General features: G+C 49.0%; 1 protein-coding gene across 1 annotated transcript; it reads left to right on the top strand.

The window, feature by feature from the left end:
* The first annotated feature begins 1,228 nt into the window (after positions 1 to 1,228).
* On the top strand, positions 1,229 to 19,596 carry LOC140532068 (SUN domain-containing protein 2-like). The gene is made up of 17 exons (XM_072650616.1): positions 1,229 to 1,359; positions 2,037 to 2,236; positions 2,793 to 2,927; positions 3,177 to 3,272; positions 3,543 to 3,636; positions 5,102 to 5,198; positions 5,843 to 5,938; positions 14,377 to 14,628; positions 14,783 to 14,860; positions 15,585 to 15,628; positions 15,980 to 16,145; positions 16,460 to 16,681; positions 16,863 to 16,947; positions 17,154 to 17,269; positions 17,421 to 17,588; positions 18,408 to 18,500; positions 18,744 to 19,596. The coding sequence occupies exons 1-17, from the start codon at positions 1,229 to 1,231 to the stop codon at positions 18,855 to 18,857; spliced, it is 2,187 nt and encodes a 728-aa protein (XP_072506717.1). The 3' UTR covers positions 18,858 to 19,596.
* Positions 19,597 to 19,870: the final 274 nt, after the last annotated feature.

Here is a 19,870-nt window from a genome sequence, read left to right as displayed (position 1 = left end):
CTCACGGGTCGACCAAATGGGCTTCCTTAGCCAGGGAGACATGTGGTTTCTTGCTTTTTAGGACAAGTCTAGTAGGAACTCTCCCTGCTAGCCAAACCAGGCCTTCTTGTTCTCCCAACTGGCAGAGACATCCATTGGGGTCTCTGTCCCACGACCCAAGCAAGCATCTTGGAAATGAAAGCAGTAACCCCCAGAATACAGCTTCTGGCAAAGGTCACAGGCCCTCCAAAATCAAGGTTGGGTATATTAGAGATGGTTTTATAGCATGGATAGACTAGGAAACCAAGCTGAGATCCCCTACAACCTGGTCTCGTCTGTAATCTGAGTTAGGGGTGGTCTAATTCATGTTCATGACATCCATGTCTCCTAAGGCTGGGACAGCCTCCCTTTTGTATCAGCCCTCTGTCACTGAAACTTTGCTTGTGCAATCCTTGACAATTCAGAAATCCCTGAGGAGGCAGTGAGGTTGGAGCTGAGGGAGCTGGGGGACAGGAAGGCCCAGGGCCTGCTTTGGAGGCTCTTCCTCCAAAGAGGTATGGGGACCCCTGGAGAATTTACCACTTGTCTGTTTACTCATTTGTAAAATGAGTTCAATAATCCAGTTGTCCATTGAGGGCTCTTACTAAAGAAACACATGACCTAAGGGGTGGGGTTAGTATCTGATGGTTAGCTTGGACCCCATCCACCCTCCAGAATGATCACAGAACTGGGTGCTGTTGGGGATGAGGGGAAACAAAGACATGGAAGGGAAAGCAGGCCTTTCCCTCAGAGTTAACAACTATGGCGAGAAGGAAATTGTGTGTGTGTGTGAAGCGACCTGAGAACAATCCCAAGGCAAGTGTCAAAACCCCAGATTCAGTAAAGACACCAAGGGAGACATTCCAAATGGAGGTTGGAGAGAGAGTGAGGGCAGCGCTTCACCAGGGAAGCCACCTGCAAGAAGATGTCACGGCCAGCTCAGGCACAAAGCTGGCAGGCTTGGCCCTGGTGAGCAGCCACCCTCAGCGTCTGGGAGACACTTCAGAAACTCTTTAGGAAAGCGCCTCTCTGTCCCAGTGCAGCCAGCTTTCCTTTTGGAGGAATCCATCCCTCCCCTTCAACGTCTCCCCCATCAGGCTCTTCTCAGGGGGTCCCAGAAAATCACACCTAGTCAGTCAGTAAGCACAGCTTCTCATTACTTTTTGCTTCTTCCAGGAATTTCTAGCACTTCTAGAGTGAGATTTTGATGATGTCTCGACGCAGTCAGCGCCTGAGCCATCGTTACCATGTTGATGATGATGGAGGCAGCAGCAGCAGCAGCAGTGGAGGAAGTTCCCTGGTGGCTGGTCAGCACACTGCCTTCAAGGACAGTCCCTTAAGGTAAGCCACTCCACAGCGGCCCTAGGTCATCTTCCAGATCACAACCACTCAGGGCAGCCAAGGGCCTGGCCAGCTTCCATGTGCACCTTTCTTTCCTGCCCCCATCTTTGGTGGAAACATCACTCTAGTGCTTTCTTTCCCCACAAATGCGAGAATTTCCTGTCCCCAGCACCGTCTCTTCCCCTTCTACCCCAACCTGGGCTGCTGCTGCCTTCACTCTCTGAGAACAGGAACTAGGGAGGGGTGACTTTGAGCATTGAGAGGGCCAGAAACTGAGGCTTAAAGCTGGGCAGGGAACAACCATCATGTGGCCCAGTACCCACGGTTTCTGGGGTGAGCTGCAGGGCCTAGCAAGAGCATAGGAAGCCATGGGGGTGATGGACCTGTGGGGGAGGAGACAGGTTCAGGTGGCTTTAGCTCCTCTTGTACCTCATCATGGTGGTTCCATTTGGAAAGAGGCCCTGCCTGGCCCATGGGAGCTGGGGATTTGTTCCAATGTTATAAAGGATTCATCTGTTGAAGGAATAAGAACAGAAGAGGGCTTTGGGGATCATTTCTTTTCATCCTAGAAGCTCCTTGAAAGTCTCTTCCTCCTCCAGGCCTTTCTCCCCCTGTTTTTCTCCTGCTTCATCTCCTTCACCCTCTTTCCTTTGCTCTTCATGCTTGGCGCCCCCCAGGACTCTGAAGAGGAAATCTGGCAGTGTGAAACGCCTCTCACCAGCCCCTCACCTGGGCCCTGCTTCCAATCCTCACACTACCTACTACAGTGAATCAGTGGTCAGCGAGTCCTACGTCAGGGGCCCCCGGGTCGCCTCGGTGGACAAAAGCTCCATCCTACAAGATCAGCTGGACAGCGATGTCTACTGGAGTGAACGTGGTGAGCTCTGGCCAGAGCTTGACAAACCCGAGGGCTTGGGCTGGGGAGAAGGAAGGAAGCTCCTCCCTGTCTTCTAAAGATTCCTAAGGAGGCTAGTGTCTGTTGGGAGTTACCTTACTCCTCCAGGTTGGCTCATCTCCCTGGATCCTCCCAGGTGGGAGATCCTTCCATTCTCCTGAAGCCCCTCAGTCCCATAGATGGCACTTTTCCAGATCTGGGTGACAATAACCATGCCTCCTAAGGCAGAAGGCCACCTGGTTTTGTGCAGCCAATGAGCTAAAAATCATCTTTACATGTTTCAGTAAAGTTCCATTACACTTAAAAACATAAAAAGTGTTCTTACCTCATACAGAAATAGGAAGGGGGCCGGATTTTGCCCTTGTGCAGAACTCCATTCCTGCCCTAAACCACATGGGGGGGGCTTCTGGGTTCAGACCCCCAAAGGGGTGGGAAGTCTGAATTCTGAAAAGTTCTGCCAGGTGTTCCACCTCTGGCAGCTGCTGTTGCTGGAAGCCTGAAGCTCCCTGCTTATCAGGCACCTCCATGCTCTGTGCAGGTGGGGACTTGGTGAGGAGGAGGAGAGGCCTGGGAGGTGCTGAGAAGAGTAAGATCAATGGACTGAATGAGGGCAAAGTCACCTATGATATCTATGGATCTTCCTCAGGATACTCCTCGGAGGATGACTCTGCAGGTAGGCAGCACTTCCTGCCTACTGGAACTCCATCCCCTGGACGCTGCCCCGTGTACTTTGAAGGGTGCCCCATCCAGGGGGGATGGGGAGAACATAGATTTCAGATAAAAGGATAGAGAACTCTGCAGTCTGGCTCCAGGTGGGGGTTTGGAGGTTGGGAGGGCCCAAGCCTCAGCATGGTAATGGGGATGCCTGAGGCCCACTTGTGTCTCCTTCTGGGTGGCTCCTCATGTCTTCACTTTCCTGCAGGGCACACACTTATGGACCAGCCTGGCTCAGCATCCTCATTAAGGAATGCTGCCTCCCAAGTTGGCGCTTTCTTGTGGGTGGCCATCACTTTTCCAGGTGGGTTCTGGGAGTGGGTGGGCACACTGCCCAGGGCAGTCCCTGCTGTGGGCCCATAAGAGCTTCCTCATTCCTATGCTGGGGCACACCAGGCCTGGGTGCTAACCCTAGGACAGTGTGTGGAGACAGGCTTTTATGGCAGGATCCCCAGGCACAGCTAGAAAGCCTTGGGAGATTCAAGGAGCAGCTGCAGAGTGGGCAGGCTGGGAGCAAGCTAACTCTGGGATAGGAGGGCGAAGCCTTTGAACCCCTCTGCTGGGACTTTTACAGGTTGGCTCTTTGGCCTGTTCTACTGGTGGCTGGGCACTACCTGCTACCGCCTGACCACAGCTGCCTCCCTGCTGGACGTCTTTGTCTTAACCAGGTCAGTGAGGCCTCCCTGGGCTCTGCCAGAACCAAAGAACCCATGCTTGAAAAAGCTTCACCACGCTTGAGCTCAGTTCAGCTTTTGAGACTTTTGTGCCATGAATCTTATGACAGAAGGTCAGGTCAGGGTCAGGGGTGTGCTGGAATCAGCTGGAACCAGCTTGAACCTGCTCCTGAGTGTCAGCTACCAGTCAGGGCTCCTCTGGGTATCTAGACTGAAGAAGAAGATGGGACAAGTTGTGTGTGCCTTCACCCCCTTCAGAACTGCTTGTTAACCCTTCCCCAGCACATGCCAATCCCCATGAGCACAGGTGCTGCTCTATTCCTGAGTATCTTGGAGGAGCTGTCCCCTCAGTAGTTCCTGCCTCTCATCTCCACTGACTCTGGTGGCTTCACCTTGGCCAGTTGGAAAGTCCTGAGCTCCCAGGGGTTGTAGTCTCTTCCCAGTCCTTCGGGTAGCCAGGCCATCCTTACAGTTTCTCTGTGGGGGGTCATGTCCAGGTTTCCAGGCAGCCTCCAGGGCTGTGTCCAGGAGCCTCTAGAGCAGGGGTAGGGAACCTGCGCTCTCCAGGCCACATGTAGCCTTCTAGGTCCTGGGGTGCAACCTTTGGACTGAGGCCAAGTTTTACAGAACAAATCCTTTTCTTAAGGAGATTTGTTCTTGGAAGTCTAGATTCAGTCAAAGGGCCACCCTTGAGGACCTCAAGTGCCACATGTGATCTCCAGGCTGCAGGTTCCCTATCTAGCTCTGGATTCTTGGGGCCACAGGCTAGGCCCAGGGAGACTAGCCAAACTTGTCAGGGCTTACTCCTTCCAAGTCCCAATTTGACAAGCACTGAAATGATTTAGCCAAAAGAAGCCTGCCCAATTCACTAGCATATAAGCACATTCCTGAGAGCCCTGGGAGGGAGATGCCTTCCACCAGCCCTGTCACCTTTCATAACAACATTCACACATTTGACCAAGGTCAAATTTTCTCCTTCCACTTGACCTCGAGGGCTGTCCATAAAAGCCCAGAGCTCCCCATCGTAGCTGTCCCAGGGTGGGGGCACACCCTTTGTTGGTTTCCTCAGCAGCTCAGGGAGGGTCGCACAGGAATCTGGTGGGGAAGACCAGGCACTAATGTCTCCTCCTTCATCCCCATGAAATCCAGGAGCTTTTCAACTCTGAAGAAGTTGTTTCTGCTTCTCTTGATGCTGTTGCTTCTGGCTTCGCTGGCTTACGGTGAGCCTTGCTGAGTCCCCAGGGCACCCTGCCAGCCCAGACAGACAAGGGCTTGGGGGCAGGGCTGCTGAACGCAAGTCTGGAAGACAGAGCTTTGAAGGGGAGCCTTTAGCCTTTAGGGGAAAAGGGACCCAGGCCTTGTATGGGAAAGTTCTTGTGCCTGAAATGGGATAGACGGCCTGTGTCTCCTCCTCTTGATCCAATCCCACAAGCCTTTCTTGTGCATCTTCTGTATGCAGGCCTCCCAGACTCATGCTGCATGCCTACTATGACAGTGCTGGCTTTACATGGGTGTTTGATCTGCCCCCTCAGTGGTCACTGTCAAGGCACTTGAGGGTGGGGGAACTGGTAGAAGAGCTGAGTCCACAATGAATGGGTTAGCTGGGCAGGACACAGCCAATGCCAGCTCTGGAGGCCTTTGCCCCTTCTCACTGGGGAGAATGGACAGGGTGGTCCTCCCTGGATGGTCCCAAAAGAGCTGTACTCTGTTCAGGAACCATGACATCACTTACCCCCTACTATGAGATGAAGCCCAGCTTGGGAATGGTGACACCACAAGCTGTCAGTTACCAGGACCTCTATTCAGCTGGCATCTCCTGAAAGCACTCTGATCCTCCAGAAGAGACAGGGCTGTATGTGGACCAGGCTTGGGACCAGGAGGCAGGACTTCTCCATGTCCTCTCCCCAGCTGCTTCTTGTCCCTCATTTTTCTCATAATCCAAAAGTGTGTAATGACTCCTGAAAGGATCATGAGAGATGCCTTTCCTGAAGGGTCTTGCCTTCCAGATCATGGGGCCCATAATGCATGCACCTTCCTTGGGCCAGGGTCTGAGCCCATGTGGATGTGACACTGCCAGACACAGTCCAGGTGTAGGTCCTCATCCTGGACATGTTTCCCTTCTGGTGCCTCAGCCTCTGCCTTCATTAGCCTTTCCTCCCATGTGCTAGGTGCTTGGTATTTTTACCCCTATGGACTACAGACATTCCACCCTGCTATGCTGTCCTGGTGGGCAGCAAAGGGCAGCAACAGGAGAGAGGAGGTGTGGGAAGCAGGAGAATCCACCCCATATTTCCAGGTGAGTGCCTGGGTGAGTGCCAGGAACACTTTGTGCAGGACAGGCAGACAGTCTGCTCACAACCAAGTCTGTTCCAATCAACCCCAGAATCACTCAGTCCACTACCATTTCTTAAGTGTGGCCTACTGTGTGTCAGGCACTGTGCTAAGGGATGGGAATTCAAAGAAAGAATTCAAACCCAAACAAACAAGCCCACAGTCCCTGCCCTGAAGGAGTCCCCGAGTCATGAGGAAACAACTAGGTACAATGGAGATCTACCAGGACAGATGGGAGTGAAGCAGTAGAGGGAGTTGGCTATGCTGTTTCTTCTATGGCAGCCATACAGACTATTACCATACCATCTTTGAAGACAGTTCTGGCCTGGCAGGATCTTCCAGGTGGTGTCCTCTCCTAGCGCTGTCTTTGAAACAGCTCTGCAGCACTATGAGGCATCAGAGGAGGGGGAAGCAGGATTAGCCAGAGGAAGCTGCTTTTGTTTCCATTTTGTAATGAACAAAAGTCTGTTTTATTTCCCTTCTCCCTCTCCCACCCATTCAGAAAAATGAAAAGCAAACCACTTGTAACAAATGTGCAGAGTTAAGCAAACCAGTCCCTTTTTGGCCATGTCTAAAAGATCTATGTCTCCTTCTGCCTCCTGAGGCCATCTCTCCGTCAGAAGTTGGGTCATTTTCCAGAAAAGTACTTGGTCACTGCATCGATCAGAGTTCTAAAGTCTTTCAAAGTTGCTTCTTTGTGGTTCTTCTCACGCTGCTCTGCACCAGTTCATACAAAGTCTTCTCAGGTTTCTCTCAATACCACCTATTTCATTGTTTCTTAGAGCACGGTTGTATTCAATCCTTACACCATAATTTATTCAGCTCTTGCCCAGTTCGGGGGCAAGCCAGTAGTTTCCATTTCTTTGTCTTTGCTGTTTGGGTGCCAAGTGTGTGTCATGCAGAAGATAGGTCATTCATCTCAGTGGTGACAGTCTCTTCTTAATGGTCTGTGCTGTGGGGCAAGAGATGAGAATATAAATCCAGGCTATAATGAAGCCTTCATTTAGTAACCTCGATTTATCCATGGATTTCCATCTCCAAACTCATCAATCTTTGCACCAGGGCCACTCACAAGCAGCATTAGGAGACTCTCTCACCTTGGATATGCAGATCCCTGGGGAGCCAGGGTCAGAAAACCTGGGCTCAAGTTTGAGCTTTGCCACTTGCTAGCTTTGGGACCTGGGGCAGTTCAATGCCAACCTCTCAAGACTCAGCCTCCCGCGTTCCCCCGCTGCCTTCAACTGAAATCATAGTTGCCTCCCCCAAAAGGCCTTCCCTAACACCTTGTCACACAGTGAAGTGATTCTGGAGGGGGGGGGGGGTCTCCAGAAATTGGTAGCAGAGCCCAGACTATCAGAGTTGATCAAGCTGGGAAGACTTGAAGGCTGTGTGCAGATCCTGGTGTCTGCCCACCAGAAGCTTGGCCACCAGGTGATTGGATTTGGGGAGTCATGATGACTTGGGAAGCAGATAAAAAGACCAAACAACCTTTGCCTTCTGCAGCCACCTTCTGTTTGTGGACAGAGGTCAGGGGACCTCAGAGAAGGACAAAGAGTACTTGGTCTCCCTCAGTCCTCACACAGTCCAACCACAGTCTAAGTGGTTGACATTATTCCAGTGTAATCTGAGGGGTGACATGGAGTGGTGGGATAAAGGACATGGCTCTAGAAACAGCAACAGATGAGGTGCTGGATGTCAGATGCACAATGAGGTCCACGATTTTGGACACAGCCAGTGTCAGAATTTGATTTGTCTGACTTCTCATGTCAGCTGCAAGGAGTTTTTTTTTCAGATGTGGGGGGGAAAACAATCAGTGGAATGATCACTCACAGGCAGAAGAATTTGGAGGAGGCAAATCAGCCTCAAGGATTAGATTTCATCACATTTTTAAAGGCAACTAAAAAACCCCATAGTTGCTATTCCAAATGAGCATAAGGCAACAGAGGGCAAAGGAAGTCCAGGAGGAAGCTGAGAAGATCATTTTGTCCTTGTGACCCCAACACTCGGCATAGCCTGTTACACTTAGTGGGAGTGTATGAGTGTTTGTTGGCTGTCATTGTACTAAGTCCACAAAACAACGTGCAAGGGAAGAAGACACAACTATTATTTGTCAGTAAGAAAGTCCCCAGGCACAGGATACATGATCAGCACCAAAAGATGTCACAACGAAACCAAAGGACCATCTTCACGGAATGAGAAATGCTGGTTACACGAATCATTTCAGCATCAAGGACCAGATCAGTGACTGGGCCCCACAAAGGTCAAAATCGAGCAAGTTAGAAGAAAGGGGGACAAAAGGGGAAAAAACATACCGTACAGCTCCAACAGCTCCAGTCCTTCCTCTTCAGATGTGTCAACCACTCAGGCACGGCAAAAGGAACACTGACTCATAGCATCGTTTCCTAAGGATGTTTGACTGCTGCCCCAAAACATCACATTCCAGTGAGAAGGCCAGCAATCCTAGAGGCTGCCTCCCTCAGAGACCAGCGGCTCTTGGCAAGCAAAGAAACCAAAGGCAACACTGGATCTGAAAATAGGCCACTGGCGCAAGAGAAGAAGAGGGTGGTGACTAAAGGATACAAACAGTGGCCCCGTGAAACGGCAAACATCAGGAAGGGCCCTCAGCCTCCCTCTTCAGCTCAGTCCTGAGAGTGGAGGCCCCCAAATTCTTGAGGCAGCTCCTTCCCCTCTCAGTGACTCACCTTGTTAGGAAGCTGTTCCTGCCTCTGAAATGTGCCACAACTTCGACCTTGCCAGGACAAGCAAAGCAACTCTAACCCTGTCCATGTCCACAAAGTCTGAAAACCATTTTCACGTCTCCTCATCGTGTTGTGTGTTTCCAAAAGTTTTCTTGATATCATTGGTTTTTACTTAACCTACCTTTCCCAGTGTGTCTTCTCAGAAAGAGAAGCAAGGAATTTGGAAAAACCCTGCAAAGCTTGTGTGATCTACTAGTGAAAATCATTTTGAATTAGGTACATCTTTACACACACACACACACACACACACACACACACACACACACACACACACGCACACATCCCACTGACTTTGAAGACTTGTCTCTAGCTTTTGCTTTCATGTGACCCACCTTGCTCAGTGTATCCTTCCCATTTTGCCCTCCCACAGAGCCAGCCCTTAAGCAAAAGAATAAACCAAAAAGGGGAAGAAAAGTTCAGCAGAACACAGCAGGCGAGCCCAGCATTAGATGCAGGTTCCCTGCCAGTATTTCCCACCCTAGCCAGGACGGGAAGGGAAGAAGATCCTCATGGGTCATCTCTGTTCTTTCCATTTCCATGGTTGTCTGTGGTGCTTGTTTTCTTGTTCTCCTCATTCATTTATTCCACTTTTCCCCAGTTCATGTAAGTCTTCTAATTAAGCAGAGTTGTGGCTTCGTACAGCATAGTCATATTTCCTTGTATCCATAAGCCACTCCTCTGTCAATGAGTTCTTTGCTACCAAAGAACTTTCTTAGTGGTTCAGTTGGTATGGCACTGAATAAGTTAATTTAGGTAGTTTTATCATTTTTATGCTACTGGCTTGACCTACCCACGAGGAGTGAGTACATCTCCAACTGTTGAGATCTCTACGTATGAAGAATGTTTTGTAATTGTGTTCATATAGTTCCTGTGTGTGTCTTGGCAGGCAAACTCTCAGGTTGTATACAGTATACAATTGTATACAGTTATTTTCAATGGAATTTCTCTTTCTATCTCTTCCTGCTGGATTTTCTTGATTAATATATAGAAATGCTGATGGTTTTGATGGGCTTCCAACTTTCTTTAAGTAATTGTTTGAACTGGTTTTGTTTTAAACTGGTTTTTTAGATGACTCTCTAGGGTTCTCTTGGTAAACCATTGTATCATCTACCAAAAGAGATAGTTTTGGTTCCTCATTGCAGTTTTTTCCCTTCAGTTTCTTTTCTGCCTTATTGCTATATCTAGCAGTTGCTGTAACTGGTACAACACTGAATAGCAATGGTTGGCAATGGACTTTCTTCCTTTACCGTGATCTTACTGGGAAGGCTTATCCCCATTACATATCATGCTTGCTCTTGGTTTTAGTTAGATAATACTTATTTTAAAGAAGACTCCATTTATTCCTGTGCTTTCTAGTGTTTTTCAACAGGGATGAGGCATTTTGTCAAAAGCTTTGTCTGCACCTGTTGAAATCATATAAATTTGTTGTTTATGTTATTGATATAATCAGTTACATTTATAGTTTTCCTAATAATTGACCCAGGCCCAACTTCTTGGTATCAATCCAGCTTGGTCACAGTGTCACAATATATCTTTGTGATATATTCCTGTAATCTCCTTTCTTAGCATTTAATATTTTTCATCAATATTCATTAAGGAAATTGATCTATAGTTCCCTTTCTTGGGGAGACGTGACTCTCCTTGGTTTGGGTATCAAGATTATATTTTTGTCATAGAAAGAATTTGATAAGATTCTATCTTTACCTGTTTTTCAAATCGTTTATTTAGTGTTGGAATTGATTACTTTTTAATCATTTGGAAAAATTTGATTTAGTCCTGGGGTTTTTTCTTAGAGAGATCATTTATAGCTTGTTTCGTTCCTTTTTCTAAGATGGGGTTATTTAAGGGCTCTGTTAAACAGGACTATTTATATTTGAAAAATTCATTTCATTTAGATTTTCATTTTTATTATTGGCATGTAGTTGGGCAACAAAGCTCCTAGTAATTACTTTTATTTTCTCTTCATAGATTGTAAATTCACTGTTTTCATTTTCTGATGTAATAATTTGGTTTTCTTTTGTAAAAATTAAATTAGCCAAGGATTTATCTATTTAATTGTTTTTCTCACAGCTTATAGTTTTATTTATTAGTTCATTGGGGTTTTGTTCTTTCAATTTCGTTCATCTTTCTATCGATTCAAGATTTTAATTTTGGTGTTTAATTGGGAAGGGATTAATCTGTTGGTTTTCTAAATATTTTAGTTGCATGTCTAATTCTTTAATCTGTTTCTTTGTCTCTTTGATTGATGTAAGCATTTGAAAATATACATTTCCCTCTAAGTCCTGCATTGACTGCATCCCCAAAATTTAGTTATGTCATTGTCACCATGAAATTGTTAACCATTTCTATGATTTGTTCTTTGACTCATCCATTCTTTAGGATCCATTCTGTAAGATCCATTCTTTTTCTCCAACTCCTCTATTTGTGTATCTTTCTGTTTCAAGCATATTTCTTGTAAATAACATATTGTTGGATTCTGGTTTCTAATCCATTCAACTGTATTCTTCCATTTTATGAGTGAGTTCATCCCATTCCCATTCTCAGTTGTGTTCATTAAATGTATATTTTTTTCCATGCTATTCTTTTACACTCATCCTTTTGTTTTTTACTCTGTCCCTTCTTCAGTAGTCTTTTGTTTCTGACCTTTGCCTCCCTTAATCTATCCCGTCATTCTTCCCTCCCCCTCACCTTTCTCTTAGACGCTTTTCCTCCTACTTCTCCTTGCGTAAAATGAATCTCTCCATCTCATTGTGTGTGTATGTGTATTCTTCCCTCTTTCAACCAGTTCAGATGAGAATAAGGTTCGTGTTGCCTGTTCCCCTCTTCTGTCCCTCCCATTGTATAAACTCTTTCTAGTGCACCCCATTTATGAGATAACTTTCCCCATTCTTTCTCTCCTTCCCCACAACCTTCCAGTGCATTTCTCTTCTCCACCCTTACATTCTTTTGAGATCCTCACAACATAATACAGTCATTCAGGTCGCTATCTATTTAGACTGCTTCTAGGACCCGTGGTGATCATAAAATTCTGAAGTGGTTACATGTATCATCTTGCCACACAAGGGATCTAAACAATTTGCCCTTTTTTAGTGACTTGTGATTTCTCACTCATGTTCACCTTATTATTCTTCTCCTGAGTTCTGTGTTTGAATGTCAAATTTTCTATTCTGTTCTGGTCTTTTCATCAGGAATGCTTGAAAGTTCTCTATTTCAGGAAGGGTCCTTATTCCCCTGTAGGACGATACACAGTTTTGCTGGGTAGTTTAATCTTATTGTGGGCTCTAATCCTAGATCTTTTCCACTCCAGAATATGATATCCCAAGCCCTGTACTCCTTTAATGTGGAAGCTTCTAAATCTCATGTGTCCTGACAGTACTGGATTATTTCTCTCTGGCTATTTGCAGAATTTTCTCCTTGACCTGGCAGTTCTGGATTTAGAACAGTTGCTGGGAGTTTTCATGTAGGGGTTTCTTTCAGGAAATGATTTGTGGTTTCAAGTTCTACTTTGCCCTCTGATTCTAACACATCTGGGCATTTTCCTTTGTAATATCTTAAAATATTATGTTGAGCTCCTTTTTTGTTCCTGGCTTTTGGATAGACAAATGACTCTCCAATTCTCTCTCCTCAATCCATTTCTAGGTCATTGGAGTTTTGTATGAGATCCTATACATTTTCTCTTGAATTGATTTTATTTTTTGTTGTTGTCTCCTAGAGTTATTAGCTTCTATTTGCTCAGTTCTAATTTTTAAGGAATTCAGTATTTTTGTGCCTCTTTTACTAATTATTCATTCTTTTCTCATATCTTTCTTGTACCGCTTTTTAAAAATTTTTCCTCTTCCACTCTTAAAATCACTTTTTGTTCATTTTTATCTCATTCTTTAACTCTTCTAGGAATTCTTGTTCAACTCTTATCCAATCTACCCTTTTTCTTGGAGGATTTGCTTAAAGATATCTTCAAGTCATTGGCTTCTTCTGTCTTTCTGTCTTGAGCCATAGTAGCCCTTTGTGGTCAGGTTCAGTTTTGTTTACTCATTCTTCCAGCCTATTTCTTGACTATGAACTTGATGTTGGCATTGGGCTCAGCTCACCTCTGGGCTTTCTTAGTTCAGTCCGCAAACTTTCAGTGCTTCCATAGTGGTGATATCTGTTCACTGCTATTCTTGTCTGAGTTGTGCAAGTTCCTGACTCAGGTTTAGGTCTTCTGGCTTGCGGGTGCTGGAGTTTCTGTAGAATGTTATTGGACTCAGTCATTGTTAGCACACTTTGAGGTTCTGCAGGTTCAGAGGGACCGAACTTATTGACTCTTCTTGCGTCTGGGTCTCCTACCCGAGGTATCCCACTGAAGGACTAAAAGTGAACATTGAGTCCCCAGCTGTGCTCTGGGGCTCAGGTCCAGAACCTCTTTGCAGAACCCCTTTCTTGATCAGTGCTCAGCTAGGGCCTCGCTCACTCATAACTGCTCCTCTCAGCCCTACGTCTGTAGCCTAGAAGAGTCATTTGGCCCCCTTCATGCTCCCAGGATAGCCTGGGATCTGCTCCTGCTCAGGGATTCAGTTCTAGCCCTTTTACCATCCTTGGGCAATGAAATGCTTCCCACTGTCCTGGCTGCCATTATGTTGGGCTCCTGGCCAGCCCCCACCTCAGTGTCCACAGCTCTCTTATTTCTTAAGCTTCCCTGGGCTGGAGAAATGACGCACAGGGATGTTTTCTTGGCTTTCCTCATGAGAATGTGGTCTGGCACATTATCTAGATGGTTAGAGAGGAGGTGGGCTGGGCTCATCAAAAATGCCCACCCTCCCTCTGTTCTCTTGGTTCTGCCCCTGTGCTGTGTGGTTGGTGGGGAGGGGACCTTCTGCATGCTTAGCCTCCTTTGTACCTCTTGGGGAGGTCTCTGACCTGGCTTTTTGCCCTGAGCTCTCTCAGCTTCTTCGACATTTCGACCCTGGTGACCCTGGCCCTCCCTCATCACTCTCCTGGCTCACTGCAGCAGTGTCCTGAGTGGCCTCCCTGCCTCCAGTCTGTTCTGCACTCTGCTCTCAAAGGAACTTTCCTTAAGAACAGAGCAGACCAAGTGACTTCCCTCCTCAGTCAATGGCAGGGCCTCCCCTTTGCCCCCCAGAGGAAAACAGCCCCACCCTGTCTTTCCAGCCTTAGCCTCATTGGTCTTCTGTACTCCTTTCACACTCGGTGACCCTACCCAAATGGCTGCCCCCATGCTGAGAATTCATTCTGGTGCTCTTTCTTCCAGTCAGCCTGTCAACCCACATGTATTTATTAAGCACTTCCTCAGTGCCGGGTCCCGGCCTAGGGGACACAGGTACACAAAATGAAACCATTCCCATTGACCAGGAACTTCCATTCTCAGGCGGAGACCAACAATGCTTACGTTTTTGTAAATAGCGTAAGTGTGAAATGAAGAAATCTGCCGACAGCAGTTAAACGACCTGGTGGCTTTTAATGTCCTTGTCTCCTCCATTCAAATGGAAGTTCTTCGTACACAAGAAAGGTTTCCTTCTTGGTCCTTGTGTTCTCAGCACTCAGCCCCACCTCGGGCACACAGTGGTGCTTAACAAATGCCCAGTGCTCCTTGTTCCTCCTCCTAAGAGACTTTTCATCTTTGTGTGTTTTCCTCCTTGTTCCCAAGGCTGAACAGCATGTCCTGTCCAAGGTTCATGCCCTAGAAAGGCGGCTGGAAACTCTGGCTTCTGAATACTCTGCACGTTGGCAGAAGGAGGCCATCAGGCTGGAGTTGCTGGAGCTGCAGGGGGCCAGTGGGAATGGAGGTGGAAAAAGCCTGAGCCACGAGGATATTTCAACTCTCCTGGAGGGCCTGATGAGCCAATGGGAACCCACCCTGAAGAAGGACTTCCGTAGGGACACCACTGCCCACATCCAGGTGAGGAGAACGCTCTGCTAAGAAGACCAGGTCGGCAAGCCCAGCTAGTGGAAGGCATAGAGGTCTTGAGGTGAGGCAGCACTCTGGGCTTGGCAGGACCTGCCAAGTTCTCTGGGTCTTGTTGAACGCCTGTCTCCTTTTTTGTGGTCTCCAGGAAGCACTCACCACCCTCAGGGCAGAACATCGGCAAGATTTGGATAATGTTCTAAAGAAGATTTCTCAGGCATCCCAGGTAATCCAGAAGCTCTGACGCTTCTGGAGGCAGAGACACAGGGGATGGAGGGCGGGGGGGGGGGTCGCGGGGGGAGTGGGGCGGAGGGGTGGAGAGGGGGCAGAGACGTCTTGGGGGAGGTCACTTGTAGCTGGAAATGTTGGTGCTGCTGTCAGTAGACCTAACACTTGCTTACAGGTTTCTGGCCAGATTCCATACTTGTATGGGAGCATATTCGATTGACTCATTGTCCCTGAGAGCTCCTGTCTGAGGACTCTGGATCCCCTTGTCCGAAGGATAAGCAGAGAGCTTACTGATCTAAAGCAACCTAAGCCTCCTCCTGTAGCTCCTTTCTGGAACCCCTTTCCTGTACTGAGCACATCCATGCATGAAGACTAGGGAGGGATAAGATTGTCAATGAGAAGACTGTAACTCAACAGCTGAGTTTGAAACTCTTTTCAGGGACTGAGAAGTGACCTCACCTCTCTAGGGAAAGTGGTTCATGCCTAATCTCAGCTGAGTTGGGGTCTCTGTCAGATGCCTCCTCTTGGTGGGATGATAAGAGAGGAGTCCAGTCTTTGAAAGGTCTAGCCCAAACTCAAGGTCAAGATTTCTGGAGCCCAACAGTTTGCAGAGACTCAGATCCTCCTTAGCAGACAGAGGGTCCACCCAGAGGACACAATGAGTCCCCAGAGTGTGGTTTGGTGTTTTCATCAGTCTCATTGTGCCATCATCTTCCTTACAGGAGCTGGAAAGCTGGGTGCTCCAGCTAAAATCTGAATGGCAGAGGTAAGGCCCCAAACTAACTGGCAAAGAGAAGAGGAGGGAAGGAAGGCTAGAAAACTAGACCAGAGAAAGCACCACTGAGATTCTCTGGGGGGGTGTCAGTAGAGCCAGAATACTTGGGTTAGCATGTCCATAGGATTAATCCCAGCTGGTAAGGACCTCAGAGAGCAGATGAGGGTCCTGAGGCCTGGGAGGGAAATGACTTGCCCAGGGTCACACAGGGAGTAAATGTCAGGGAAGACTTGCACCCAGATCTCTGGTTCTGTTCTTTCCCTTTGATAGTGGTTCTGCTTGACTCTATCCTGTGTCACTAGCCAGTGGCTGCCCTTCCCTTTTCCTTTTGTCACTGTCTAGTTTGGCCCAAGAAGCCCTCCAGGAAAACATATTAAAGGCTATGGGTCCACTGGAGGCCCAGCTGGCTGGCCTGAGACAGGAACTGGCAGCCCTGAGCCAGAGACAGGCTGCAGCGGCAGAGGAAGTAGACCTTTGGCCACAGAAGATGGCAGCCCTGCGCAGTGATGTGAGTCCTCCAGTCCACCACTTAGACCACATGTGCCCCTCTCTCCAAGGTGGGCTGCCTGAGCATCTGCCCAGGGAGACCCAACCCTCTAAGGTGTCCACTGGGGTCCAATGAGATCTTTTTTGGTAGACCTGAAAGCAGTGGAAAAATGCCAGTCACTTGGTTCACAACCGTCCCTTCCCTGGCACCAGGAAGACATGCATAGGCTCTGAGCTCTCAGAGTCTTTCTAGACACCCCCTCCCCAGGTCCCCTGTCCCGGCCCTCTTTCTTCCTTACCTCTACTGTTTTGTGGATGGTCTCTGGTGGTTTCTAGGTGGAGTCTCAGTTCCCAGCCTGGATCAGTCAGTACCTTCTTCGAGACAAGGGCGCTAAGGCTGGGCTTCTTCAGCTGGAGGAGGTACAGGCCCAACTTCGGGACCTGGAGCACAGAATCCTCACTCAGGTGGCAGAAGGGCAGGTCAAATCTGCCAGTGAAGCTGCTGCCAGCCTGAGGCTGACCCTTCACAAGGAAGGAGTGACTGGGGTCACAGAGGAGGTGAGGCCTGCCCCATTCCCTGTCTGCCTGTCGGAGGTCATGGGTTTGCCCTGAGAGGAGCCTCCAGGGAAGGAAGGGGAAGCCCTGGCAGAGCAGGTAGCACACGTGGCCCTCTGGTGAAAGGGCTGGGCCAGTTCTGCAGGCAGCTAGGCCCATGAGTCCATCCATGCCTGTCTTTTAGGATGTGCACCAGATTGTGAATGAGGCCCTGAAGAGATACAGTGAAGACCGCATTGGGCTAGTGGATTATGCCCTGGAGTCCTCAGGTAGGTAGCCTGTAGAAAGCCAGAGGGCTGGGGACATGATGGTTGCCCATTAAGGGACAGCAGGAATTAAAAACTCATGATGCCCCTTATGGGACGGGGCAGTTGAAGGGCTGCCCTGGCAGTGACCCCTCATCTTCAGGACTACCTCTGTGTCCTGCCAGCCCTCAGCTGCCCCCACCTCACTTCTCTCCCTCTTGTTCTTTCAGGGGCCAGCATCATCAGTAGCCGCTGCTCAGAGACCTATGATACCAAGACGGCCCTTCTCAGTCTGTTTGGCATCCCCTTGTGGTACTATTTCCAGTCCCCAAGAGCCATCCTCCAGGTATGACAGAACAAAGGGCCCCCAGCTTGGCTCTCTGCCATCTCCCACCTTCTGTGGGGGCTGGGCTCTCAAGGTGGGAGGATTACACAATGGAAATCTATTCCATTGGCTGCCCACCTGACTTGTCACCTGACTTGTCTTCTGCCCACAGCCAGATGTTTACCCTGGCAACTGCTGGGCATTCCGGGGCCCCCAGGGCTTTGCTGTGGTTCGATTATCTGCCCGCATCCACCTCACTGCTGTCACCTTGGAGCATGTACCCAAAGCCCTGTCTCCCATCAGCAACATCCCTAGCGCCCCCAAGGATTTTGTCATCTTGGTGAGTATCTGAGCCTTGCAGCTCTCCATTCCAGTATGCCTGACAGCCATTTCTTAACAGCAGCATTGTGAGGTGAGGAATGGAAGGATGTGCCCATTTTACAGCTGGGATATTGAGGCTGGTCTCTGGACTCCACAACCAGCCCTTTCCCTGCTCCCCCTCTTCTTAGAGAGAAGCCAGAAGAGGACAGCTGACAGCAGTCAAGATTTCAATGCTGTCTCAGGGTCCTTTTATACAACTCCTTTATACATGGGTGCCTCCATGGCCAGGTGTCCCATGGGGGAGCTGAGTGGGGATGATGAGCACCATTCCCTACAGTCACCTCCTTAGGGCAGAGTTGGAATGTCCTCATAAGGAGGATGTGGGTGAAAAAAGTGGAGCCAGAGGAGAAGAAGAAACGTGTAGGGGAACAGGATGCTTCAGGACCTAAATCCTGATAGATGAAGAAACTGAGGCACCTACAATTAAATTGTGTGTCCCAAGCCATTCAGCAGCTTAGGGGAAGAGGCAGAGAAGGAGGCCAGGGGCTTGGAGGGAAAAGGATCTGTCTACTGAGTTAGTGAGAGATGCTGGAAGGTGAGGGGACCAAAGAAGGAAACATCATGGTGGCTTTTCCTTTCTCCCCTTTACTCTCCCCAATGTATCCCCCCCTACACCCCCTTCCTCCTCCTCTTCCACCTCCTCCTCCACAACCTCCCCTTCCTTTGCCTCCCTGGATAGATCTGGATTCATGTCCTAACAGCATGACCTTTCCTCTAACCCCCTCCCATCCATCCATCCATCCATCCATCCCTTCCCTTTGCTTTTCCTTCTCTGTAGGGGCTAAATGAAGATTCACAGTCGGAAGGGGTGGCCCTCGGGCACTTTACCTATGATAATGCTGGGGAGTCCATTCAGACCTTCCACTTTCAGGTATGGAGGGCTGGCCCCACAGTGTCCCAGGGAGGCTGGTGCTCTTGAAGGCTAGTTCACCAGCCATGGGGATGCTGTGGCTTTGCTAGGAGCTGCAGTTTGAGCCAGGACCCCATGGTTCTGATAGCAACCTGAGGGATAACATTCAGCCACTGAAGAAGGCCTGGGGGGGACGGGCTCTGGGGTCAGGATGTCCACCAAGGGATCACGAGCCTTCCTGACCCCAGTCTCCTCTTCCCACAGGGCAATGACACAGCCCCATACCAGGTGGTCGAACTTCGGATCTTAAGCAACTGGGGTCACCCTGAGTACACCTGCATTTACCGCTTCCGGGTCCATGGGAAGCCTGCCAATTAGCCTCTCCCCCCCAGGGCCTTTCCCCTCTTTCCCCCTTCAGCCCCTCCCCTCCCCCAGCAAGCACTTCATCCCACTTTCTCGCCCTCTCCCACACTTCATCCCTTATGGCCACTGTGGCTTCTGGGAGAGATACAAGGTGGGAGCCTACCACCATGGAGCAGTTTGGCCCCACCCTGCCCTCTCTGATGGAGAGGAGATCACCAGCTCAGCTATTTGTTTCACTCCCCATCCTCTTGAGGGTCAGGTGGCCCAGCTCCCTACCAGGCCCTGCCTGCCCTCAGGAGGTGTATACACAGCTATGTATGATATCTTGAAGGTGTGAGTCAAGACATCATGAGGGCCTTATTATGCTCAGCAGCACTCAGAACCACAGCTTAGGCCACCTTAGCTTACCTTGCCCAAGAGTCTAGGTCAAAGAACTTGGTTTATTGAGGGCATGACAACTTGGGCAGTTCCAAAGGGCAGACTGGTAGACAGTCTGTCTTGGGCATGCCCCAGCAGGTGGCTAAAGCTCCCGTCCATGGTAGCATGCATAGTTCTCTTTACCATGGGGCATGATGGGGGCAGTCTTTGAAATCTGAAGTATCTGGGACTGGCCACAATTCCCTGGTGTTAAGTTTATTGGGATAGAGTTGGGGTTAGTTTTTTGGAGTTAAGGCTGGGATGGGAGGGGAAGGGCAAATTCTTTGGCCCTGCGGGCCCATTGTATTATGTATATAGATAGATATTTATATTTATACATAGATCTCTTTGTTCTTTGTTATCAGACAGAAAAGCTACGGGCTTCATTTCTGGCTTCCTCCCCCTGGGGCCCAGGGTGATATTCACTCCAGCTCCAGCTTGGGCTGGGGGGCAGGCTGTCAGGCACGGATCCTCACAGTGACATTGCCATCCTTCCTGCCTTTTACTGTAGGAGGGAAGGCAGGCCTTCACACCACAGGGCTGGCCACTGGTCCCTGAAGCAAGCAGGGGCACTCACTCATCTGCAGGCTTTGGGGGTCACCAGCAGACAG

The sequence above is a fragment of the Notamacropus eugenii genome, chromosome 3 (assembly GCF_028372415.1).
Source record: "Notamacropus eugenii isolate mMacEug1 chromosome 3, mMacEug1.pri_v2, whole genome shotgun sequence".
Classification (NCBI taxonomy): domain Eukaryota; kingdom Metazoa; phylum Chordata; class Mammalia; order Diprotodontia; family Macropodidae; genus Notamacropus; species Notamacropus eugenii.
The sequence above is the reverse complement of the archived record's forward strand: the minus strand, read 5'-3'. Positions and strand labels throughout refer to the sequence as shown.